This window comes from Aplidium turbinatum, chromosome 11, assembly GCF_918807975.1.
Source record: "Aplidium turbinatum chromosome 11, kaAplTurb1.1, whole genome shotgun sequence".
In the NCBI taxonomy this organism is placed as follows: Eukaryota; Metazoa; Chordata; class Ascidiacea; order Aplousobranchia; family Polyclinidae; genus Aplidium; species Aplidium turbinatum.
In genome coordinates, this window is record NC_137482.1 from 14,259,190 (window position 1) to 14,285,659 (window position 26,470).

Consider the following 26,470-nt stretch of genomic DNA (forward strand, 5'->3'; position numbering starts at 1 on the left):
ACCGCATTTTTGAAACACTGCGTTTCAGGGTTCGTGATGCATTCGAATGTATTAACTTTTACCGATCTGTGTTCGTCCATATTTTGTCATTGCAGGAAGTTGAAGTTTATGACGGCGAGCTATCTGGCCCTGAATTTCCTGCTGCTCTTCGACCTTTGTCGAAGTACGGAAGAGCCTCTTGCAATGGAAGCGAGTCGGATAGAGCCTCAAGCTGTGATGGAGATGAGGAGAGTGGCGATGATGATAATGACAGGTTTAATAAAAGTCATTTGACCAGGCGAAGTTTAACCACTGTCGAACGAAGAGTGCCAAACGGTGTGACCGAATAAGTTGCAGCGATTTTGTTAAATTACTGTATCAAGAGAAAATTCCAAACGTTAATTTTGTAACAACGTGCTTTCAGCTACGGACTACTTTATTTTTTGTTTTTTGGTATTTAAGTTGGCGAAAATTCCGACATTCTTTATCAAATGAGTGGTGTTGACTATTGAGAAAAAAAAACAACAACAGCTCTGTTGAACGAAAGTAAATAAAGTATAACTTTTGGATTAAACAGTATAATTTAACGTGCCATGTGAAACGAAACCATAACTAAGACTAGACTAGCAGTAGTTAGTAAATTTAATGGGATATCCGCATCAGGCCTCGAAATTCGTTTTTGCTGACGGCGGACAAACGTGTCCGGTCTGAGCAGCTATCTCGGCGTAGAAATTAAGTCTTACGGCGGACACACCAGTTTTAGCGTCGATCGTCATGCTTAATCACTTTATCTTGATAATTCTTCGCCATTTGAAAACTATAGTTCCGGTTTAAAAGGCTTTTTAAAATTTCAGCGAAGTCACTCTAAAAGGCTTTCAATAGACCAACGACGTGCGCTTGAGAAGTCAAAGCGTCGTGTAGCTGCTGAATACGCGGCGTAACTGATTAACTTCCACCGAACGAGGCCGTGTGGCTTCTTGCGTCACAATGCTCTGGGCACGAGTCGGAAAAACTTCCACACTACCGTAACGCTTCTATTTTCTACTGTGCAAAGTTGCACTAGGCTTTTTTCTCTGGGTTTATTTTTGCGTATCATATGAGCGAAAGTGAGTTTTCGCTGGGCCTTTGCTTTCTTACTGTAATACCAAAACTTAAAGGGATACTAAAGAAAAAACCTGACTTGGCGATTTTCCACGTTCTTTGTGTTTAACATGCTACCATAAAACGATTTTCAATAAAATTTTGCCCCATTGCGGTCTGACCACCATTGCGCGCGTGCTTTTGTCAGAGCTTTCAAAACGAAATTGGCCTGAGCAGCGAAGCGTGCGACTGTACAGTTACGTCACTAAAGACTATAGTAATCAGCTAATCACGCAATAATTGTTACTGCGGGCGATTTGACTGTAGGCTATGTATGTATGTATATGTACATCAAAACAACACATTTCGACATCAAAACATCAGACAGTTTGCTCAAAACATCAGATGTGGTAACATGGCTTTTGTTTATTGCTGTCTTTAGTGACGTATTCTCGAGCAGTGTTTGCACTTTTTGGTCATTTTGAAAAAAATGACAATAAATGAAACATTGGACTTAGGGCCTTGCCAGCGCGGTACCCGGTCATTTGGTCGACAGGACGTTTGGTCGACAGACATTTGGTCGACAGGACGTTTGGTCGACAGGACGTTAGGTCGACAGAACGATTTATTTTAGGGTTAAGGTTAGTTAACTAACCATAACCCTGACTCTAACCCTAACCCCAACCCAAAAATGAATCGTTCTGTCGACCTAACGTCCTGTCGACCAAACGTCCTGTCGACCAAATGTCTGTCGACCAAACGACCGTGCACCGCCAGCGCATTGAAAACAAATTTTTTTCTGTAATTTTTTTTGAAATGTATTCTTGAATATTCAGTTTACTCATTTTAATGCTTAATTCCGGTTTGAAATTTTCATTTAGTATGCCTTTAACAAATTTTGCCGCATCTTGCTGTAATAGTAACCAACCTTGATTTATCAATATTAGGTTTACTCGGAGATCAAAGCCAGGCATTGTGACCTAAGACTTGAACTAAGTTGCGCGTGATTAGTGTAAAAGCACCTGTACTCCCATCGATTCTTAGCAAAGAATTCACCTTTGTTGCGCTGATTCAATGTCAATCGTTGAAGCAACGTAAAAATCGAAAGTTTTTCTGCTTGAATGGAAGCTAAGGGATACAGTATTCACATTTTTTAGAATGCGCGGAAAATTATATTCTCGCAACAATTGTTCGTGCTAAGCAATGACGATTTTTATGGTTAGTTCCCGTGTTATTTCAAATATGACCGATCAAGATGGTACTTCCCGCTTACATCACATGCTGTAACAGCGGACATGTCCACCGTGAATTTCGAGGCCTGCACAGTGCACATTGTCCGCACCCATTCCACCCAAAATAGGGAACCGAGAGAGAATGCGACACAGAGTGATAAGCTGTGCCCAACTTCATAACATGCTGCTTTTATGATTTGGTCTTCAATGTGCTACAATCCATTCGATTGCTGTAGAGTTGTGATGTCTAGTGATGTTTGCCAATGTTTTTATAGCTTTTGATGTGTGAATAAGTGACGGTTAATTTTGAATTGTTCTGGTTTTTATTTTAAATTACTTTCAATGTGCAAAGAGTGAAAATATTTCAGTCTGTTTGCCAAGTTGCTTTCCTAAAATACAGGACAGGAAAAATTCCAGAAATTTCCACTCAATTTTTTACTTATCACTAGTGGTTTATGCACATTAGTTATGAATTCCATTTTGATAGTTCGCACCATGTGATTTCCGTTGATTTTTCTCACTGGAGGGTTTTGTACTTTCATATCAATACATGCTGCTGACATTGTCCACTAACCTAAAATGAAATTTTGGGGTCTAAAAGCGATTCCTTTCATGGCATTGGATGAATGTTTGTTTATCACTGTTCAAAATCTGTATTGTTTTACTTTGCCATTGTGACCTTGCATGTTTTTTTTGTATTTTTAAGTGTGATTTATAATTTCTTGTGTGTTGTAATGTTCAATGTTTGTTGCCCTTTCTTGTAAATATTGATGTGTAGCCATTTTAGCAGGATAGTGAAAAAGGTTTATTTCAGCGTAAAAAATGGCAAACATTATCGAAGGATTTCGGCCTCAGCGATCACTGAAAATTCTTATTCTGGAGCATGTTGATTTGTGTTTCGTGAAGCAAGTATATACCAGCAATAGGATTCGTAGATTAAAAAAGATACAAAATCTAATAATCCCCAATTTAATCTTGCAGCGTTCTCGAAGCAACAGCATTCTTATCGTACTTGATTCTCTCTCTTTTTCTGATTATACAGTTACTGTATTTTAAAGTTGTCACAGTGTAAACTTTTTTACATGTCACCCACGCTCAACAATTTCAACATTTCTTCAGTATTTGCATCCGTGCCAATATTCTCTCGAAGTGAAACGTGAACAACTTCATTATTTGTGATGACTTGTATCAGCCATTTCGTATTTTCTTTTTATTTATTTGACCCCTTCGGTGTTTCATCGCTGACTGTTCACAGTACAAAGTGAGTATTGTTACTAGTGTAGTCAACAAACTGTATTCATTTTAGTTTGTTTTGTTGAGACTTACAAACAACATAAATATCAGTGTCAATAATGACGAGATAAGTGGTGTTTCATGGTTTCAAGCTCATGTTGCAAAAAGAATTATAATGCCGATATCGAGAAGTTAATTGCAACAATGTTGCTAACTGTGGCTTTCAATCAACGATTCTTAGGGTGCTTAGAATATTCGTCGGATTCTCAGTTCGGTAATGTCTGTTTGATAGCACAAAATTTAATTTGTTTACTGATCAATTATTAGTTTACCTTTTCTCTCAAATGCTTCTATCCATCCAAACAAGCATCGCATCTGCAATGCTTGTCGAGCTGCCAACTGACCCTTCATGTGTATTGTGTTTACGTTAGAAATCATTTCTGAACAAAGCCGGATTTTATTGTAAAGTGACCCGGTGTTCGTGTTTGCACGACCGTGATAAAGCCATGTAGCTGTTTTAAATTGCTCGGTTATTTTTTTATCATCTGTCATGTGTTGTGGTTACTACAACCCTTGCGTGGCTACACCTGATTCGCAATTGAAATCGGCTTATTTCCTCTTCAGTACCGTAAAGTAATTGTTACTTGACGTGACATCGGATCGGACACGTGTAGCTTCTATTGCATTACTTTGCATGTGTTTAGCAGTATATCACGTATGTGGTAGAAGCGCATTGACTGGGTCAAAATGATGCGTACGGTCAGAGTCGGCTTGAGATGATGGACGTAAGTGTTGGGGTTATAAGGTTTGCATTACTGTGCACAATTTTGAGAACATTTGAAGTTTTGAAACGTGTGCTGCTAGTTAAGTACCATTACATTTTAAAATGTTAATATCATCACCTTTTGTAAACTTAACTTTGCATGGGTGTTGATCACTTACTTTTGCTGTTGCAGTCTCTCGAATAGTTTAAAACTAGAAATTTTATCGATAAAATGACTTCTCAAGAGGCTAAACGTTATGGGGGGGTGATCTACCTCAACGAAGAAAAATTGGAGGAATACAAGAAGTTGCATGCCAGCGTGTGGCCCGGTGTGCTCTCACGACTTGAGCAAAGTAATATACGCAACTTTACTATCTACTACTGTAAGGACCTTGGTGTATTGTTCTCACATTACGAATATATTGGAACGGATTATGACAAAGATATGAAAGCCATTTCTGAAGACGAAGAAACCAAAAGATGGTGGAAGGTAATGCAGTAGATTTCGGCTATGGTGACAGTTTTTAGAAGGTTTCCTCAGCTGTCACTATAAGCGAGTTCTAGGCTGCTTATATAATATATTGATTACATGTGCATTAGCATTTCTGTCAAATTTCGTTAAATTTAATACATTTGCTTAAGACTCCCAATTTTCATCAGGAAACATCAGGGTTGACCTTGACCGGTTGCCTGTAGCGACTCGGTCATTTTTTCTGTATCCTCTGCATCTTCAATTTGCAATTTTTTGAAGTCGGTTAAGTTGCTTTGCGAAATGATTTTTCTTGATAGTGTCTTACTTCTCTTTTCTCTGTGATTTTGTTTGCTGCACTAGCAGATTAACAGTGGTTGTTACGAAGGTATGCGAACCTTGTCAGAAACCACTAAATTGGAGTGGACCACCTCCTTCTGAAGGCGGCAGCGGTGGCAACTGGTGGGAGCCATTGGAAGAAGTATTCCACGACGGTTGTGCGGCAACTTCATATAAATAATCCACGCAATTTTTTTTCTCCAGAAAGTTCATTCTATTCAAGTTTGCATCAATTGCCGTTTAATGAGTTTACATTCGTACTTAATTGGTGTAGCGGTGTTCAGTTATGCAATTGCACGTTGATGAACATATGTGATTGTTCAATGGGCCGTTGATTGTTTGTGCTTTATGCAAAATGTATATATAAGTAACGAAATGAAGTCTTACGAAATCTGCTTAAAATCATACTGATCAACATTTCTCACCTTGCTTGAATATTTTTGACGCTTTTGTATCATGCGCAATATAACTCGTGTACTTTCGTGACCATTCATTTGAGATGCTTGCATTTCATGCTCTAAATTTTTGCCCTGTACATTACTCAACTATTTTGCGAAAGTGCAACAAATCTAATACACTAACATTTTATAACATTTTTTTTAAGATCATATTTGTGACCTAATATCATATTCCAATGCTGTGTAGAGTGTTTATTGGCTGTATTTGATTTTGACCTGTGACATGGCTTATATAGTTGGTTTGTGGGTGGTGTTCTATAGAACAAACATCGCTAGAGAGCTACCTACCAAGTGCTAGACCATCAGTAACTGGTGATAGACGTAATTAATCGTAATAGAGCCTTAACCTCAGAGATAGTTATATATCCCAAGTAAAATTTTCAACACAGCAATGAGCATCAACTGTTGACCCACTGGTGATTATGCTGAACTTATGTATGAAATGTACCAAGCGAGAGATCTTTGTTTGGATGATTATTTATTCTTATGGTGTAATGTTTTCATAAGTTATTATGCTTAAACCAAGAAACAACTGAGTTTGAAGCCATTGTTTGTACCTGCCTGCATTGCAGTAATTTTTGTTCTGAGGCCACCATAAATAGACAATGAAGTACTTGGGCTGATTGTATCATTTATATCAATGTATCAATCATTTGGATTGCAAATTATTATTCAAGTATCAATCGTGTGTTTATGGTGCAGAAAAACTACTCCCTTCAAATTTATGCAAAACTTCGTCTCTTTACCTCGCTTGTTCTCAAACTTTTCGTTGCAACGCTTTTTAAAAAGTTCTCTGGACTTGCGACGCACCTGGCGATTTGAATTTCAGTGATTTTTATTTGTTTGTTTGTGTCTCCAGTCCAGTCTTCATTTGTCTCGCAGCGAAGTGAATTAGAATGCTATGTGATTGTTAAATCATAATCATTGCTACAGGTTCGTAATAATGAGTTTGAATGCACATGTAGGGGGATAATAATATTTGCAAGCATCTCTTTAACGCAACTGAGTTTAGATACATAACAGAATCATTGTCCGATGTCTTTGGAAAATTGAAACAATCCATCCAGGCCTCGCGATGCACAGTTTGAAAACCTATGATTTACATCAATCACCGAAATTTATTTGTGAATTTTTTAACAATGACTTGCGTTTATGCCAACAACTTCATTTATTCCGGCTGGTTCCTGCTGGAACGAATTTGTAAATTAGCCAATTTTACTTGTGCAATATGAGATTTTTCGTAACTAGTTCATCTCGTTGAAATCTTGTTTTTTTTTTGACAAATGAGTGCAATTTTGTATCTCTCATCTGACAGACATCTAACAATACATTCAACATTTATGCTAGTGTTAATATGATTTTTCTGTTTCAGATACTTTTGCAGTTGTATCTGTTGCAGCCTTTGAAATCTAGTATGGATGTTTTAGATCAGTAGGTAGGCTACTAACTCGATTGATTGCAGAATATGTATCCCCTTTTTTAAGGTTTCACCCGGACTTGTTAATTTTGTTTGTGGTTGTTACGTGCTGTCGTCGACAACATATTTCTGAATAAGAGATCATCCATTGAGTAACACCGGGGATATAGTGAGCTCTCACTATGTCCCCGAGTAACACACAGCGGTAGATTAAGAACGTGAAAGTCAGTGGTGGGAGAAGCAATTTGGTCATCCTTTCAGGCTATTAGGCTACTGTACAGTGTACATTTACGTTGTTGCAATCTCCGTCAACTGCACAAAGTCTTCTCGAACTCTGGCAAGTTGAATAGTTTATAGGCATCATGATCCAGCAGAGAGGACGCTTTAGTTTAGACCAGTGGTTCTCAAGTGGGGTTCGCGAAGCAATATTCTGGGACCGCGAAGGACTTTAAAAAAAAAAAACGCTGTAAGTTTTTCTTGAACAACCGTTTGGACGTGCTTGCAATATCCAAGCTAGCAAACTCCATCTTTCTTTCTCTTGCGCCAGTCAGTCACCTTTTCTCGTCAATTTCATAATGGCAAATTGAACGGTGGACACTGGACAGTCTTTTTTGTTGATGACATAGGCTAAGCCTTAAAGCAATTGTTTGTTTGTGTTTCATATCTTTATCCTGCATTGCGGGAAAGCGGACTTGAGCGCTATGCATCGGTGTACGCCTTCCGACGTACACCTGACCCACGCTGCAGCCGACGGCAATGTACGTTTCCGGTTGTCTACTCTACTTATGACTTAAATTTGGTACTACCTATTACTCGAAATCGATCACTGGGTAGAGGCAATTATCGTAAAGTTTCTTGCCCAGAGAAACAACAGCCTGTGCGGGTGGCTGGAATCGAACATGCAGGCTCTCGACTGCGAGCCCAACGCGCTAACCACTCGGCCACTGCTGCCGACAATTGCAATCTGTTTTGCCATTCTTGGAGACGAGCTACCACACATTTCGATTCATTGAAATAAAATTTGCCATAGTTTTCCCAACCTAAAGAATCTTTAAAAATTGTTTCATCAACAATCTGCTTGGAACTAATGTGAGCAATTCTCTTTAGGAAGACAAGTTTGTATGCTTATATCTAGTGTGATCACTACCCTGTTGCTGTAGTCTACATTTGGCTTGCCATTCTCGGCCTAGTTTGCAAGACCAGCTACTTGAAAACAAAATGGAGTATAAATAATGAAGAGTGTCAAGATAAGTATCTTATGGATAGTTGTAGGCTATCTTTCTGTGTTCATGAGGAAGTCAACCCAAAAATAGGGAAAAACCTAGAACATCACATAACTAAGGCAAAAGAAAAAATTGAATTGAGTCCTGTCTCTGTCATGAGTTACCAAGAGGGGTGGGGGGGGGGGGGACTGATATACCAATCCCAGGTATACAAGTCCCCCACCCCCCTTGGTAACTCATGACAAAGACAGGACTCAATTCAATTTTCTCTTTTGCCTTAGTTATGTGATGTTTTAGGCGTTACCCAAAAATAGCTTTGCTAAGGTTGCCACTTCGGATCGGTGCAATTTGCGTCAGGGGATTTAATGGATGTTTTTCTATGTGTAGAATTAATTTTTAAAGTTGTTTTTTCATTTCTGGATTAAAAACGAATTGATTGTTGATAAATCTACTGTTGAGTCAGTTCATCAATTGTCAGTTCTGAATAGGGCTGATAATAATTTAATTCGAGACGAAAACAAGCAATTAGGCTACTCTTGTCTTGAAATAAAATATTGTGTGCTAAACACTCGTACCGATGATATAGGTTACGAAACGAAATATCTTTTCGTTTCCAACCAAGACAAGATAGATTTGCTTCGAACCATTCTAGTTTTGAAGATGAAGCCTAAGAGTCAAAATTTAGCGTGTTTTATTGTTTGTCTGTGCCATGGCACAATGATTACAGTAGGAATGAACGGGGTGGGAAGGAAAAATAGTTTGATCAATGCAGGCGCGGATTTATGGGGGGGGCCCAGGGGGCCCGGGCCCCCCCCGAAATGTTGTGAGGAATTATTGTTGAAATTCTATGTATCCGCATCAAATCGTTTGATGTACGTCTAAACAGCTGATATTAGTCCCAAGGCGGACTTAACTTATCTGGGGGGGGGGGGGGGGGGGGTAATTTTTTGTTATTATTATGGTTAAAATCATGCATCGATCAGACTCCTTTATTCCGTTATACAACTGTAAATGCATTTTAATAGCAACATTTGTTGGTGCTGATTCAGCTGAAACCAATGCTGAACCAAATGACGTCAGTTGAAACAATCTGAAACCTTGAATGGCTGTTTTATAGTTTTTAGCCTTCATTATAATTTCAATCAATTGCCGTCTATGCTTGCAAACATACAAACATCCAATTGGTCATGGACACTACATACAGGGTTTTAAACCAGATTTCAAGTTTACTTTGCATGCTTAGCAGTTTTTATTCAAGCAAAATGTATTTTTCAAACATTCACAATTGATGAAATGGCTGTTTCTTTTAATGTCTATTTTATTTTATGGCATATCGTATATGTCGTAGTATAGTGGTATAGTGGCTTAGCCAAGGGGGGGGGGTTACAACCCCCCCCCCCCCTTGGCACGCGTGTGACATCACGATATTGAGAATGAAGCTTTCAGTATCTATGTCTCTTAAACAAAGTTTTCCTAATTTTAAACGAAACTGCATTAAAAGAGCGAGTTTTGCCAATACCAAACATTCAAATATCTCAGCCAGGAATTAGCAACAAGAAAACATAGAGATTTAGGTTTATTACCGAAAAATCCGAAGAAAACATGATCTTATCCTTTTGCTATGCCACCAGACAGCACCATTTTATAAGAATATTTATACCCACATTTTTGTTGAAAATGCTCTCAGAATGCACCAAATTCAAAGTAATTTTTCAAAATTTTCTGGGGGCTGCCCCCCAGACCCCCCGCCGGCCGTCAAAACCCCCCCTTTCAAAATTCCTGGCTACGCTACTGTCGTAGTATCATTGTTCATATCTGCTTTATCTTTTTCTTTCTGTTTAATTGCTTTTCAAATTTTCTGGCCCCCCCCGAAAAAACTCCTAGATCCGCGCCTGGATCAATGTATTTGTATGGTTATTCATGCTTATTGCTTATACTTTTATGGTTATTTTACCATGCAATCTGGCAGCACTAGTATAAGTGAAAAGCTTTTTCAAGGGGAACTGAATTTTGTTGTGATGTCTGATTTTAGAGAGAGAAATGACTTGATTTTTCAATCAGAGTCTATTATTGTACGGTCCACAATAAGCTTTCATCACAATACATATAATTCATAAACATAGAGGAACAAATAAGTACGCTCAGTGTTGAATAATTCAATCTGATTAGCCAGGAGCAGCAAAAGACCATTTGGTCAGATTTAGTGATCTTTTTACATTGTGGATATGTCATTTCTTATATCATTTCAAACAGAAAAGGAAACATTGAGTGAAAATTTTGTAATTACACTAACACCATCATCCAGTCATTAGTATATGCTTGCACGTTGGCAAGGCAGGTTTAGGTACCTTACCAAGCTTGTTTGTTGTTTTAATCATTGTCTTTAGACCTACGTACCTTTCATAATAATGGATAGTACAGTATACTGTTTCAAACAGGATAGATTAATTTCGGGTTTATTGTGTAAGACAAACTATTCAGAAAACTATACTGCTACATTTTTTCATTTAAACTTGGTTAAGATGTCTTTGAACAAACATATTGGTCCAGGATTAGCATTGTATCAGGGAGAGAGGTACTGTAGGCTTACATTTGATAGAATTTTCTTAGAAATTATATGTTGCATAGCCAATGATTTTGTTTTAACTGCAATGCCTTTACTAATAATAAGTTATATATCCTATTTAATTAGTTCCTATTAATTTATTTTGTCAGTTAAATAGTTTTTTTGACATGTCATCTAAGTAGATCAGCCAACAAGAATATGTACCGGTATATGAGAACCAACAATAATTTCAACAAGATTTTGTAGTTTTGCTTTCCACTGTGTTAGCTAGGTTGTATATCCCCTACAAAGTTTAATGAACAGCAATACAATTCTTAGGTGTTTTCAATCCCTGTGTTGCAACCATACTAAATTTTAAACGGATTATCTGGTTTCGGTCTCATGCGCACCATAATGTTTACGTTTTGTCGCTTCTACCCTTTTCTAGATCTTTGCTATGTTTGGCATATAAGCTATTGTTTTTCAATGTGATGGTCAGAAATAAAAACAAACTGAACTGAATGTTGTGAGTAATCTATAACAGTTCAACTCTGAAAGTGATTAATACAGCATGATGACTTTTGTAAAAAGTATATAGGTTATGCTATTAAAGTCAAGGAAAAGATACCGTATTCAGTTTTTACCATTGTATTCAGTTTTTACCATCACCCACGTCCTACACATAAAAACAGCAATAGACTATGCAGCAAACAGCTAGCTGCTCCTAATATATTTTCCTCCAAAGCCACAATTAAGTGTCTTGCAAAACCATAACTGCACAGTGCGCAGTAGCTACTATTGTCATAGCAATAACAGGAGCGGCACTGCATTTTTGTTAGTGTAGCAACTTCAGTAGCGACACTACTTTTTCCCCAGTGTAGCAGATAGGTGCTACATTTCCTTCAGTCATACTTCCGTTGCTCTGTTTTTAAAGTAACAGATGCTCACCTCTGGCAAATCGTAGTTGCATAGTCTTAATGGAGGCTTGAAGCAACAACCTGCAAAGTGCCTGTCAGACACAATCCTAAACCACTTAGTTGATGAAATATGTAAGCATTTTTTTCAATTTAATATTTCAAAGTTAATATATAGCTTACCAGATTGTATTATAAAATATTTCAGGGTTCTATTAGACAATGGAGGGGTTGGTTTAACTTTCAAAAAGTTTTCCCATTCTTCAGAGCACTTGAAAGGAACCAAGCATGGGCATGTGTACCTCACCAACTTCAGGGTAGATATCAGTTATACAGTAGAACTCGGTTAATCCGGATCTTCGCCTAAACCGGATAAAACTGGAAGTACAAATAAACAAGTCTTGATAGAACCGTCATCGGTTAATCCGGATCTTTGCCTAATCCGGATGGAATCGCCGGTCAAATCGCATCCGGATTAACCGAGTTCTACTGTATATATATGTATTTGTTTTAAACGTTTTAGTTTAGTTCAAAATATTCTTAACGAATTAGTGTTAAAATGAAAAGACAACTTTGTTTCATATTAATAAATCATCATCATGTAAAGAATTAATGAATGACAGATATGTACTTAAAATAGAAATATGTTTCATGTTTTATCTAGCTTTGAAACTTTGTCTGCAAATAATAAATTTGTAAAATCTTTTATCTTTGAGCTAGGGTTTTGGAGCTGGCATAAAAATAAAACTGTTCCAGCAACATTAACGCATTTTTTCAAATAATATTGACTTTGTGATAGGTTGTAATCAACTTTGTAATCAATTTTGTGATAGGTTGCTGTTAAATTAGCCAATAGCATCTCATGAAATTAATTGGAGCTGCCTACCAAACAACTGGCTACGGCTGAATTTTGGGTCCACGTCTTTTAGGCGCTGGTCTAATAGGCGCGCACACTGTGGCGTCTGGATATTTAGGTGCGGAGCACTGTGGCGCCCGTTCATTTAGGTGCTATTCCTAGTAAACTCTGTAGATGGCTTCAGTGAGTGAAGTTGCCTAAACTGGCAATGCCTTTTCACACAAAATGTTATATTACACAGAAAAATATATGGGTGAAGCTGCTTGAACCGGAAATGCTTTTCACACAAAATGTTATATTGAACAGAAAAATATGTTATGGCTTCCGTGAGTGAAGCTGCTTAAACCGGCAATGATTTTCACATAAAATGTTATATATATTGAACAGAAAAATATGTTGTTTTTTTTAATGCGCGTGTTCAGCATTTATTTGTTGTTAGTCCAGGTTTGCGCCGGCGAAAGCTTTATCAAGAAATTATTCAAGTTTTCGAAAATGTATGAGATTGAGTTCACTTTTAGTTAGGTCAAATAATAACTAAACATCAGTAAAAAATGTACTGTAGGCTGTACTCAAGCGGGCGGTAGGCTTGAGTGAAGAGTAACTTAGTTTTCCGTCAAAACCCGGACTAGGTTTAATAACGAGCGAAGTCTCACCATTATGCTTGCAACTTGTAGCCAAGGTGTAGCCTATATGCCCTGTAGAAATGTATTCGTGTGAACACTAGTAGAGCGTCTTACGCGTTCTCGTCACATGGCCAATCCATCCCGAACAGAAGTAATTTATATTTAATCTAAATTACCAGACATTTTTCACACAAATCTGTTGTATTTACGCGGTAAAAACATGTCATGTGATCGACGTAGACGCACAATCTTGACATCAAATGAAAGCATACATCTTCAGCTATCCGAAGATGCAAAGCTTTGCAATAAAATTTAAAACATTCTATGTACAACTAGCAATTTTCCAAAAGGTATTTTTTCTAATTTTTTAAAAAATTAAAAATTGGCAGAAAAGTGTACTTCATTATAATTTTTACTGCCCAAGCATGATACAATAATATGAAAATATATGTAGTTTAATCGAATGCCAAAACAATTCTGCACATGAGAAAAAAATTACTTCGTTTCTGCGCGCAATGCTTTAGGAAGTACAGCAGAATGATTATGGAGAAATTTGGAAAATTTTAAGCAAAAAGTTTACGTAATTTAGCCTACAGTCTTTTTGATCGAGAAATTCCAAAGTAAGGGGTTGCCTAGCCAGTTTTGACTGCCAATTCCAATGAGTGAAAGAAAAAAAATCCACTGTGTCCTCATCTTTAAGAAGTCCTCATCTGATAACTGCACCGCCAAAATATTTTTTTTTAATTAGCCAAAAAAGGACAGGCAAAGACTATGGATCTGCCATCATTTACATTATTTTTTTGCTTGAAATAGGCTACCTTTTAACCTTGGACGTAGGGATACTTCCTTGGTCATCATGGCAAAAATCCCAAGACGTGTGTATACGTCCGTGGTCGCGAAAGAGTTAACTAAAAATGAACTCAATAATGTTCGGAAGCTTCAATAATAATTTATTGATAAAGCTTTCACCAAAGCAAACCTGGACTAACAACAAATAAAACAATAATAAATCAATAAAACAACAATGTATTTTTCTGTTCAATGTAACATTTTGTGTGAAAAGCATTGCCGGTTTTAGCAGCTTCACTCACTGAAGCCATGATATAATTTTCTGGCAAGCTGCCAAGCTAATACAATCTACAGACTTTACTAGGAATAGCACCTAAATGACCGGGCGCCACAGCGCTCCGCACTTAAATATCCAGACGCCACAGTGTGCGCGCCTATTAGACCAACGCCTAACTGTCAGCGCCTAAAAGACTTGCTCCCTGAATTTTACATGACGGTTCCGACTTTTTTTTTTAAATGCAAAACTCTGGGGTTCCGGCTCCAAAGCTCTGCTTTGAGCATCAGATGCTGGGCGTGGACGGTAATTTTTTACCATTTAGCAGTGTGTAATTGTTTCTTCTAGCTACATTGAAAGGCTAATGAGATATTTAATCATTTTAATGGTATAATTGCGTATCATATTTAGTTGATTTTCGTCAATGGAGACAAGAATGACATGCTGCATGAGCTAAGCATGCCATTCCCTCAAATCAAAGACTTTGAGATCAAGCAACCAATGTTTGGTGCTAACTATCTTCAAGGAAAACTAATAGCTGAAGCCAATGGTGAGATATAAAACTAAAGAATAACATGGCCGTATGAACTGCAGAATCACCTGCTCTTTAAAATACAGTTGCACATGACCGCAATACTTGTGGAATTGGATATTAAAATAAATCTTGCATGGGGATGTGACCAATTTAAAAAAAAAAAATAAATAAAAAAACAAGTGTTTTTGTGCTAACAAACTGTCTAATATTTAAATGCTGGCGCAAAATTTGCGCTATTGCTTCTCTGAAATATCTGTTCGTAAATAGTCAGGACGTCGAAATGTCACCAAAATAAAACTTTGTCTCTAAAATGTTTATTAAAATCTTTTGACTTCACCAATGATCCAAAAAGATGCGTAGTGTGATTAAACAATAAAAAAAAGAAAATGCCACACTAAACTGGCAAATTCAAGTCTATTAATTTTGATATGAAAGAATAGTGTTGGGCGATATATCGAATTTTCGATACGATATCTTTTCAATATCGATAGTTATTTCAATATCGTTCGATAACTCGTAACTACAAACCCCTACAAAAACGTTGCCGAAGCCAAACGGCAAAAGTAGAAATTGCCTCGGCAATTGCTGTGAACGTTTATTACGAAAATTGTACCAAACATGGAAAACGAGAAGCGAAAAATATGCTAGAGTAGTCTATCCCGACCGCACTGTTTGATTTGTTGTGATGAAATAATACCAAAAGTAGCGATAAAGCGAACAACGTAATACGCACGCTGTTACGGTAATTCACGTTGAATAACTCACGTGGAGGAAAAGTAAGTTAATTTTAGGTTGATTCAACGTTCGAGTCAGCACAAATCGATTTAATTTTCCCGGCTGGTTATAGTGGTTATATTGCGTAATAACAATGCCCAATAAGAAATTTACGTTTGTTTTACATTAATTCGACATCTAGCGACGTTGAATTATCATAAAATAACGTAAATTGCTCAACCAAATACCGGTAATAAATTAATCGCTCCCTGCGAGAAGATTGCCTCGATTTAGGTATGCACTAACATAATTTCGGCACAGTTGGGATACTGCGAGCAACACAAAGTCTGTTTGATGAAGAAATAGATGTCAGAATCGGAATCATCAGATGCTGTATCGGAGGATGAGGTTGTCGTGTCATCACTGGAATCGGACACATCAAGAGGCTCATCGCTTGGCTGTAAATCTACACTGTCTTCGCCGTTCGCAATGAAGCGTCCACGTTTTGCCGCTTTGATACCCATCCACACGCCTCTTTCGCTGAGCTCCATCAGGTTGTTGACTAAGGAGCAAATCTATGGCTGTGGCATACCGACTGGGAGAAATGTCTAACCCTAACCTTACAAGCGCTCGTGTGGCTTCGGCATTTTTATTGCCGACGCTAATGCGCCATTCATGCATCTGCGTCGGCAATTGCCGACACTAATTTCGAAGACTGAGAAACTCTTCTTAATTAGTACAAAAATATCAAAAAGTATCGAAATATCGAGTATTTTTTCAAATATCGTATCGTTTTTTTCAATATCGCCCAACAATATGAAAGGACTTGAATTTGTCAATTTAGTGTGGTAGCCTACTCTCTACTTTTCGTAGATGATTGTCTAATGATTCTTGTAAAAATGGTACCGGTACTCGGTAGTCCTTATTGACGAGCATAGATTTAATGATTTCGTCATCTGCCAGGTGGTTGGGAAGGCTCCGCTTCATTTGAAATGACCTTCAGTAGCGGCGGCGCAATTGAGATTGGTCAAAAACTAGTCGACTTGGCAACCAAACGTAAGTGGGAACACCGTTAAATTCCATCACTAAGCAAAACATGACAACGAAGAGTTGTTTACCCAGTCACTCTTTTCCATGACGCTACTACCTCAGGCTTTTCCGCGTACGGTGCCGTGGTTTTTTCTGATGTACCGTACTGAATTTAGCCAGTTGATTCGCTGTGAGGTTTGTAATGCTGATAATTTTAAACTCTACAACACGGTGGAAGAGAAAGTAAGCTGCATTGTGCAATCAAGCATTCTTTGATTTGCTAGGAAAGGTACTATCATTCTATTGCTGTTTATATATTCATATTCTAAGAATCTAGACGATTTAACTTCTCTTGTTCCGCGTATTTCGAGGTTTGGATAAATTAAATAAAAATATTCACAGCTCCTCAAATGATGTATCAACAAACGGCGACAGTGATTGTTTATCCAACCGATCATGTGCAAGGTTATGCCATGCCCGGCTCTTCCAACGCTTACTGTTTTCCTGCTGCGTCTGCACCGCCTGTTTACCCAGGACCTACAAACCCACCTGCTTATCCACAGCAACCCATGTACAACAACGGTCCAGGTTTCACAGGTACTACTTCAATCATATTGTGACTTTGAACTACTGAGTAATTGAATGTTGACGGCGTTATCAAGCCTATCGTCTGTTAATATGATATGTCCCCCTACTTGAGGTTTTTGCCGACTTACGATAGTTCTGATAAACCTTCCACGAGGGTGCCAGATGATATTTGAACAGCCACCTTATATAATCACAATGTCATCAATACTTACATGATCGAATTTTGTTCCGACGGAAAAATAGCATAGCATTGGGATACTACTGCGATTCAACAAATGACAGGTCTGGGAAGACAAAGTTTTGGAACGACTTTACGATTTGTGGCGTTCTTTTTGTAGATCCGAAAGCTGCTGAAGCAGCTCAGACCAGCCTTCCGCCACAGTACAGTGCTGAACAACCACCTCCAAGATACGATGACATAAACAAGAAGAATCTCTGAAACTGTATTGTGTGTCGTTTGTACATAAGCTGTAATTTCATTCGCTATCCTTTTCATGCTGGTGACTCTTGATATTTTTCTACACTATGTTGTGTATAAAGTTAAACGTAATTGTGCAATGTGGTTGTTCTAATAAAGGAGTGCCGTACTGAATACTTCTGAACGTCCCACGATAGCAGTATTTTGATTCTTCTGTGCAGTGGTTCCTTCTGCGCACGCCTGTTACTAACTAACAGAATTTGCTTTTCTTTCACATTATCGAAAAATGTTGGCTAGTTTTTTTTATTGCATTGAAAATCTTTTGCTTCACTTTGTGTTATTGTATCCCATACAAAGCAGACAACACTCAGAATTCGATATACAGTACGGTACCGTACCATACTTTATTGAAGAAGTATGAAAGAAAATCTTCACGGACTACAGGAGCTTGTAGAATAGATTAATAACAGTCTCAATGGAACAAAATTAAACAGGAATAGCCCACTGCGTTACATTTGAAAAAGTGGAAGAGCAATTTTATTCCATGAATCATCCCACGATACACTTCTAAACTTTCGTACATTAGTTCTTAGCCGATTTAGCAAAGTTACGTTTGGAAATTCTTGAAACAACGTGACAAACTGTTGGGCGAGCTCCTTCGAGTCACTGAAGACCATTCCGTTATCTTCATGCCGAACAAGCTCATTCAAACTGAAACAACAGTACGGTAAACTTCATTATTTTTTATAACGCTTAACATTTTCATGGATATGTAACCAACATACATTAAGATATGTAGCTAATTTTGTCATTCTACTTGCCATTTAAAATTAACAGCAGCAACGGGGAGACCGCATCCAAACATATCCACAATCTTCATTGGCAGATCTAAGCCACTTGATGACGTATGCAGGCTAACACCAAGATCTGCACAAGCTGCAAAAAAGAAGCATTCCTGTAAAATCTCATGTTTTCTGAAAATATGCACGTCGGAACAAACGGCGGTGGAATTGCAGTACTATGCTTCAAGTTTCAGATTGAGGGATTTCATACAGGGCCGTGTGAGCACCATCGCCCCCGAAATCCACTAGTGGACCCCTATGTTTAGTGATCGCTCTTAAAAATAGCACCAGAAAGCGTTTAGGGGCGCAAACTCTTTCAATATGGGAAAACAATTTACATTCATCATTTTAGCAAAAAGTAAACTTTAAAGATTTTACTGAAAAAAATAGTGAATAAGCCATGCCGACAATGCGGTAGCATATCTAGAACAAAGTTGGGAAGGACCAGAGTTCAAAGTAAAATTTATAAACATAAATGAACAATGCAAATCTTAATGTCCGAAAAAGTAAAACGGAATTGGGGTGTGGGTTACTTGCCCCCAGAAAAATTTGATAAACATAATCTTGGTCTGATCACTTTTTATGCATTTTGATTTTTAGGACTCAATAATTTTTTTATCAAGACGCACACGTTGCATGCAATCAAATACAAATTGGATTGGGGAAGAAGTTTTGGTTTAAAATTTAAGTTAGCCTACCATTCCAAAAAATTGCATTTACGACCACAGAAGGATTTCAATCATTTACTTTTTAAAAGTTTGTATAGCCTAGTGTTGTGTAACTTTTCAGTAGGCTAGCTAGTTTTACTTCATAACCCATCTCGATTAACATTGGAATTTATCACTTCAATTATATAATTATGCGCGAAATTTTTTTCCCACGAACTTTTTGCTACTTCGCATAGAGTTTGTATTTATACCGTGTGAATGCAAACATTTTTCGTTGGCGCGTTTGGTTCAGTGGTACCGTGAGGACATCGGTTCGATGCCCATCGAAGTCAATTTTTTTTTCTTTAGACCTACATTAATTTTTGCGGTGCACAAAAGCTTTTCAAAAAAAGTAAGGTTAGGGCTAATGGGTTAAGGTTAATTCTTAATCAACTCGGAAAATCTTACTTTTGGAGTGACCAGAATCAATTTCTTTTTTAAACTTGACTAGACTAGGTGTGTCTCCAGGCTACGTGTTTTTTCAAGTTCAATGTTCACATTTGCACCTGCTGGACGGCGAAAATCGGTAAAAACAGTTACGCGCGGTAACCAGTAATGGCTATAAAAGTAGAACTCGGTTAATCCGGATCTTCGCCTAATCCGGATGAAACTGGAAGTACAAATGAGTCAGGTTTGATAGAACCGTCATCGGTTAATCCGGATCTTTGCCTAATCCGGATGGAATCGCCGGTCAAATCGAATCCGGATTAACCGAGTTCTACTGTACTTACAGAAATATGCAAATGAGACAGAAAGTTTGTGGGAAAAAAAATCGCGGCCGGGGCGGTTAACATGGCCCTGGATACATAACATCTGGTGTAGCTAAATTTATTTACAGCAATATTTAACGACGGTAGATTACCTAAAAGTTTGGGATAGTCTTCAGCCTCCAACCAAGGAGTGACAATGCTGACATGCTTCCATTCCCTTGCGGAAATAATACTTTGATAGTACGACTTTTGTGGGCCTTTACCTGTTTAACACACAATCCAAATAATTGTTGCAAAGATATAACAGTACGTGCATAAACAAGATACGCAGTACAAGTGTTTATATTTACACCAACCAACCTGTAATGGCACACAATATGTCTGGGAGCGTTGACTCATTGGACACCATGCCGTCGTAGTCTGCATATAACGGGAACATGTGCAAAAAATGGTAAAAATTGAACAAGTAGATATTATATTTTGAACAACTGAAAGTTATGCAGCTTAGAATCACTTTTTCATTATCTCCTCTTAATTACATCTTTTCACTGATTATAATTTTTCGCAATCAGCAGCAAGTAGTTAACTTTTTTTTCTACCAACACACCCACAATTGAATGCAGGTTTGTACAGTGTACTTGCTGTACACTGTACTGTACAGTAATATAATGTACAAACCCTGTAAGGCTTCCAACAAGATAGAAAAGTCTTCGTCCTCTGAAAAAGTATGAATTACTGTAAATCTCTAATAGCCTACAACGGCGAACCGTACAATCAGTAAATTACTAATTATAATAATTAACTCACATATTTCCTGATTGAACCGATAAAATACAATCAGGTCATGGGATTTACTTATACGTTAATTAATTGAAGGAATATAAAACTTGTAAATGGTAATAGTGTGAAACAATGTAGTGAAATAAGTCGTTGCATGAGCTTTAAAATGTTGTATCTAACTTGCGCTATGTTTTTATACTCGCCTGTCCAACTTGTGCTACTGACAACCAAGGCTGGCCGCTTTTCAACCAGTGTGACTTTCCCATCCGAATTTTTTGTAAATCTGGTCGCATTTGGCGATAAATTACTGCATTTGAATTCGGGATATTGGGAAGAAAGCTTTAAGTACAGCTGAAAACAAGGTGCTGTGCAGTGATTTCATCTAAAGCATAATGCAAATACATATCCTCATACTTCATTTCAGATTTTGGTGATGAAGACAGCAGTATTGTCGCATGAAAACCACTACACCAATTCAATAGCACATATTTCACTTACATTATGTTTTTCTTTGTCATCCAAAGGTTTAAAAATCTTTGCTGGCTTGTCGTGCAGAACTTCGGCACTAAACGAAACAACACTATTTATTATTCTTGCACCGTCACAAAATCTTACCACCAATGCACCACTTACACGTACCAACACAATTGCTAAAATAGGATCTTATCCATCACTAAAACTCAAAACAGTACAGCAATGCGCACTTTTTTTCGGTAAGGTAAAGGTGAGTCCCACACTTGAATCGAAGCATCGATGGATAAGGTTCTCATAATACTTAACCAGGGCTGCGATTTTTTCTTTCTTGTCGAACGACCAAAAATTCTGCGTTTGTTTGTCGAATAGTAAGATGACGTCACAATTAAGAGTCAGATAAGCGTTTGGCCACAAATTATCGCACAAGTTGTGTGGATGTACGTCAGAGTCACGTAAGTTTTTAATCACATGCTGATTGAGTGATTGCAAAGGAGTATCAAGCGCTAAGTTGTTTGCCTACCGGACGTGTATATTATTTGTTTTGCTCCGGAAAGAGAACTGTTTTAAACGCGAAACTGAGGATTGCTAAAGAAAAAAGCCCTTAGGCTATACCCCTAGCGTAACCTACTGCGTGATAGAGATTTTTCCTTGGCATCTTTTTAGTCTCGCAGTCTCGCTTAGTACGTAAATAGTTATGTACGTACCCAGTCCCGCACGCAAGCACACTTAGGAGCAAAATATGCAAGTTACCAAGAAACACAGTGAAGATAAAGCGAAAAATGAACTACAGATAAAAGATAACAGAACAATACTACGATAATAAGAAACAACGCCGTAATGTTAGTACAGCATTTAAGGTGTGCCGAGAGGGCGGACAAGCCTCTTCGTACAACAATGCAACAAACTAAATGCAATCACGTACGAATCACGAAATTAAATGCACACAAGAACGAATTAATTAATAACAGTGAAAGGAACGAACATTAGTAACAAGACAAGCATTAATGCCAGGGCATGCTTGCCACTAGAGCTTAATTTTGCTGCCTCTGCATGACTTTAGACCGAAGATTTGCGTTAAATGCCAATCGTATCCAAACAGGCAGTCAAGTGCTTTTCGCAACAATGGTTTCGCCAGTGAATTTGGTGGGCCGCACATGCCAACGATTTTGGTAAGCTTTGTCAGACAGCGGCCTTAATCGCGAGTCGTGCAGTGCGTAGCTGGAGCAGAAAGACTCGACGATACATTCGTTACAACAGCACAACAGGTACTTCAAGCAGAAGTGCATGAGCTCACTTAAATCCTGGTAAAAATTTTCTTTGTGAAGACGTTGTACCACAAACTTTCAATCGAAGGAAACGGCTCTTCCGATACTAGGCGCTGATGAAGCGTGCGGTAAAGCGAAATGAGGCGTTCCTGGTTAAAATCTGCACCCGCGGACTCTAGAAGATGGCGAAAACCAGAGAGCTCATCACTGGTAGGTGTTGAAGAGCGTGCCGACGTGCTACTGTTGCAATAAGTAGTCTCTCACAGAGCCAATTTTGTTAATTGGCTCACACGGCGAAATGCAAACTGGCATAGACGTTCACAACTAAAAGTTGCCTACGTTGGTTATTTTATCTATAAAAGAAACCCGTTGAGTCGAAAAGCACAGAACGTATGTGGCGAAATGTTTGATGCCAGGCGTTAGAAATTCGATCGAAGCATTTTCCAGTAGTGTTCAAATTGTTCTGGTAGAGAACTTCTTTCCATAAAAATAGCGGCTTTTTCATCTGTATTTCTGAACATCTGGTTGGAAATTAGGCTGTTTTCTAGATGTGAAAAACTTTCGTAACAAGTAGGCCTATCCAACAGATTCATTTTAACAGAGCAATATTGTTAATTGGCTTATACGACGAAATACAAACTGGCATGGACGTTCACAACTAAAAGTAGCCTAAGTTATATCTAAAAGTAGCCATCTATAAAAGGTTTCTTTTGTGTCGAATAGCACGAAACGTTGTGTGTGCACGAAACGTTGTGTCGAATAGCATGAAACGTGTGTGGCGAAATGTTTGATGCCAGGCGTTAGAACTTCGATCAAAGCATTCTCCCGCAGTGTTCAAAATGGCGGCGCGGACGCCTTGGGAGTTTTTCGCATGAAGCGTCGCTTTTAGGCTTTGCCTTGAATTACCTGGCGCAAGAAAATTTATGTCAGTCGGCACTCTTATGATTGCATCACGTGATGCCCCCCCCCCCCCGATTGTTCCTCGACCTGACGACGTTCAGTCCTCTCTCATTTTTTTTTCCGTAAGGCACGGTGTTTGTCGAATAGTGACGGCGCGTGTCGAGCGACGTCGTCGCCGAAAAAGGCAAAAATCATAGCCCTGCTGAGTGCTGACGACGTTTAGTCCTCTCTCAGTTTTTTCCTTTTTATTATTTTCCGTAAGGCACGGCGTTTGTCGAATAGTGATGGCGCGTGTCGAGTGACCTCGTCACCGAAAAAGGCAAAAATCGCAGCCCTGTACTTAACCTTCGGCACTAACGAGAGTAGGATGGCCTGTTCCTTTTTCTCAACCGCCTTTACTTCAGCAACTACGCCCACCCAATTTATTACACCCTGGGTAGAGGTGAGCCGTATTTTTCAACAACCAGCATTAGCCGGGAGTCAAACTAGGATTGCATGATTGAAAAGCGTCGCCTTACTCGCTGCGCCATCCCACCTTTTTTCGTAACCAACATTAAACCAATATTTAACTAACCACCTTTTTTCGTAACCAACATTAAACCAATATTAAACTAACCTTATATTCCATTTTTCCATCAAATCGTTTTCCAATGCTTTTGTGACACAGAAATGGCCAAATGATAACTGACCAAAGAATTCCTCATACCTTCAGAAAACATAAATCTGTTATAATACTCGCAAAAAAGCACAAAGAAAAAGTAGCGCAAACATGGCCAATTTAGGAAGGGAAGATAGCTTGATTTTGGCTACCATCAAAAAGAGATTTGTGGAAAAAGAAGAACATAGTAAATTGTTTTCGAATGTGGACTCCACCGAGCGAGGAAACTTGTTCTGAAGAGACATGCCTACAGCCCTCTGGGGCTATGGCCCACTGAACCGAAAAATATATATGATACAATTATTTAAACCAAACTTGGAGAAATAGGTGAGCAAAACAATTGTTCAATCAGAACGGAATGGCCCGTTTCGGTGAGTCCGATCTCTTAACGGGGGATTTTTTTAATTCCTTTTTTAAATTATCGGGTACCGTAGCCTAATTATCATTGCCGTTTTAGGGTTAGGGGTTAGGAGTTAGAGGTTAGAAACTCACCGAATCAGACTCACCGAATAGTAGCAGACCCAATCAGAACAAGACCAGGTACTTCTAATTCAACTAAATTGAAAAAGAGCGTGGGGTTTCGGCAGGTATCTTTGACAAGGAAACACGTGGGATTTCGGCAGGTATCTTGACAAGTTGTTCGTTTACACCTTGCAATGGCCGACGCCAATAATTTTATCCACAATCGAGTAGATGTCTACCATTTGTAACTATGTGATTGTAAGTGATGAATTGCGACAATTCAAGGTTGATAGACATTGTCAGAAACGTCTGGCGAGACATTGCTAATGAGCATTGAGCGTTGTCATAATTGTGCTAACTGATACATGAGTGCAGACAAGCATTAATGATACAGCGACTATCTACCAAACTTCACAAAATTATAAATAATAACCAACCATCGAGCAATTTTAACAAGTGGATGCACCTTTCCCAATGACAAAGCAAGTATGGAAAAACCATAGTTATGCCAATCCACAATCAGTTTACTGCCATTCCAATTCGCCATCATCCAACAAACAGCCATACTTGGAATACAGGGAGGATTCTAAAATATCGTCAAATTAGGAAGACATGATAAACTCATTATACCCTCTGAAAAAGGTTTATAGAACTATATTAACATTGTACAGTACGGTATATAACTATTTATTTAAACATTAATAACGCAAAACCTTTTGGCAAAAACAAAACTTGATGCAATATTTATTTGAGATGATTAATACCAAACGTTTCTAAATTCAAAATCTTGGCACACTCCACAAATTGCTGTTAATGATTAAGTCATTAAAGTATTGATCATTAAAATAATTAAAGACATATTATATATATAGAACTAAAAGTATTAAAGTACAGTATAATATATATATGATTAAAAACTCTACTCCCGAAGTAACAGGCAAACGTGTACCCTAAGCATGAATTAAAAATTCAATACAAAATTTAAAATGGTACATATACTTCTGTGATGTATTATATACATGATGATTTTTACAAAGTCAGTTCTTACCTGCAACAAAATGTATTGACTGGCATTCACTTTAAAAAGCAAAGTCCACAATAAATACAAAGTTTGCAACACAACCTTTAGCATGTACGAAAGTATTTTTGGACCCCCTGTAAAATAACAGGGTAGTGTCATTGGATCAATATCAAGATAATCTATGTTGTTATTGTTGCCTGCTGCCTGCACTTGTAAGTAGTAACCACCATCTCTGGTCGCCAGTGTTCTCAAGTGTCCAAATAAAAACATGTGTTAACTCAGGTATTATATAATCAAAACGATTTATTCTTTTTGCGGCTTAAACCCTGCGATCTATGAAAGGGTGTTTATTTCATTTTGAATTGAAAGATATGTTAAGAAATCGTTGAACACAGCACAGCTTCGAGAAAGATTCCATAAGATTCCATTTTAAGAAAGATTCCACTTCGAGAAACATTCCATGTTTCACCAAATGCCATCCTTACAGTGAAGTGAATGTGCTTCCTTTGTAAAATGCAGATGAATCTTATCAGAATCGAGAATATTGTGGTGAGGCACAGATCCTGCAAAGAGAATAGTTAGGTTAGTGAGTGTGCAATACCTCATATTTTAGAAATATTTTTCACATTGGCAATAAACAAAGTGGAGGAAGGTCTATTGAACGATCAGCATATCAATATTTCCTAAAGTCTGCATTAAAAGCTACAATAAGGTTGTACAATGAACTCATGCAGTAAAACAAACTTTTAGGAGAATTTAGTTACAGATTTGTTGTAGTTTATAAGATTGGAGATTTTATAAACCCAAGCTCAATAGCTCATAAATTGGTGTTTCACATAGCATTTTATCACACATCTAACATAATGAAACGTGCAGATCACAACTGTTTCAGTCGTGTATTACCTCATCAACTTACCTGAATAACCCACGAGGCTCACAAGAAATCCATTACTTGCAAGAGATAGGGAATGATATTGCATACGGGGGCTTCTCCCAACATCTCCCAGAACAACTACACAAACTTTGCCAATTTTACGCTTTCTGACCCAAACTCGTCGAAAAAAGGTCAGCACCAGGAACACTACCAGCAGGCGAAAACAAATGAATATGGGTGTCAAGACCCAATAATTGATTAACTGTAGCACGATTTCATTCATTTCAAAATTTAGGAAA

The 26,470-nt window shown here is 38.0% G+C and overlaps 4 protein-coding genes across 5 annotated transcripts in view; 3 read left to right on the forward strand and 1 right to left on the reverse strand.

Moving 5' to 3' along the window:
• Positions 1–4,480, forward strand: part of LOC145779251 (phosphatidylserine synthase 1-like) — a 26,390-nt gene extending 21,910 nt beyond the window's left edge. Inside the window, exon 12 of the mRNA XM_082590791.1 lies at positions 96–4,480. Coding sequence (XP_082446917.1) covers positions 96–329 — 234 coding nt within the window. The 3' untranslated portion in view covers positions 330–4,480. The remainder of the gene's footprint in view (positions 1–95) is intronic.
• LOC145779252 (L-rhamnose mutarotase-like) lies at positions 345–6,899 on the forward strand. Of its 2 annotated transcripts, none has more exons than XM_082590792.1 (2): positions 345–4,777; positions 5,145–6,899. In XM_082590792.1, exons 1-2 carry the CDS (start codon positions 4,520–4,522, stop codon positions 5,274–5,276), a joined length of 390 nt encoding a protein of 129 aa, XP_082446918.1. In that variant the 5' UTR covers positions 345–4,519; the 3' UTR covers positions 5,277–6,899. The 2 variants fall into 2 exon arrangements, with proteins under 2 accessions (XP_082446918.1, XP_082446919.1); XM_082590793.1 differs by having other exon boundaries at positions 4,480–4,777; positions 5,163–6,899.
• A 3,736-nt stretch (positions 6,900–10,635) lies between these two features.
• LOC145779219 (WW domain-binding protein 2-like) lies at positions 10,636–17,808 on the forward strand. The gene is made up of 6 exons (XM_082590755.1): positions 10,636–10,768; positions 11,861–11,969; positions 14,606–14,744; positions 16,407–16,499; positions 16,875–17,069; positions 17,399–17,808. Exons 1-6 carry the CDS (start codon positions 10,716–10,718, stop codon positions 17,497–17,499), a joined length of 690 nt encoding a protein of 229 aa, XP_082446881.1. The 5' UTR covers positions 10,636–10,715; the 3' UTR covers positions 17,500–17,808.
• Positions 17,809–17,851: 43 nt separating this feature from the next.
• Positions 17,852–26,468, reverse strand: LOC145779217 (chitobiosyldiphosphodolichol beta-mannosyltransferase-like). Its single transcript, XM_082590754.1, has 12 exons — positions 26,214–26,468; positions 25,783–25,860; positions 25,325–25,431; positions 24,714–24,862; positions 23,773–23,862; positions 21,016–21,082; positions 20,721–20,868; positions 20,416–20,454; positions 20,098–20,157; positions 19,890–20,000; positions 18,300–18,414; positions 17,852–18,189 (listed from the first exon to the last, which is right to left on the reverse strand). The coding sequence occupies exons 1-12, from the start codon at positions 26,452–26,454 to the stop codon at positions 17,988–17,990; spliced, it is 1,407 nt and encodes a 468-aa protein (XP_082446880.1). The 5' UTR covers positions 26,455–26,468; the 3' UTR covers positions 17,852–17,987.
• Between the last annotated feature and the right edge of the window lie 2 nt (positions 26,469–26,470).

What these genes read in the sequence shown, in the direction of transcription:
- LOC145779252 (XM_082590792.1), top strand. Translation starts at nt 4,520, where the DNA reads ATGACTTCTCAAGAGGCTAAACGTTATGGGGGGGTGATCTACCTCAAC. An exon ending in AAACCAAAAGATGGTGGAAG is followed by an intron (nt 4,778 to 5,144) that starts GTAATGCAGTAG and finishes GTTGTTACGAAG; the next exon opens with GTATGCGAACCTTGTCAGAA.
- LOC145779219 (XM_082590755.1), top strand. Translation starts at nt 10,716, where the DNA reads ATGTCTTTGAACAAACATATTGGTCCAGGATTAGCATTGTATCAGGGA. An exon ending in AGTCGACTTGGCAACCAAAC is followed by an intron (nt 16,500 to 16,874) that starts GTAAGTGGGAAC and finishes AAATATTCACAG; the next exon opens with CTCCTCAAATGATGTATCAA. An exon ending in CAACGGTCCAGGTTTCACAG is followed by an intron (nt 17,070 to 17,398) that starts GTACTACTTCAA and finishes TTCTTTTTGTAG; the next exon opens with ATCCGAAAGCTGCTGAAGCA.
- LOC145779217 (XM_082590754.1), bottom strand. Translation starts at nt 26,454, where the DNA reads ATGAATGAAATCGTGCTACAGTTAATCAATTATTGGGTCTTGACACCC. An exon ending in CTTGTTGGAAGCCTTACAGG is followed by an intron (nt 20,158 to 20,415) that starts GTTTGTACATTA and finishes CGTTATATGCAG; the next exon opens with ACTACGACGGCATGGTGTCC. An exon ending in CATATTGTGTGCCATTACAG is followed by an intron (nt 20,001 to 20,097) that starts GTTGGTTGGTGT and finishes TGTGTTAAACAG; the next exon opens with GTAAAGGCCCACAAAAGTCG.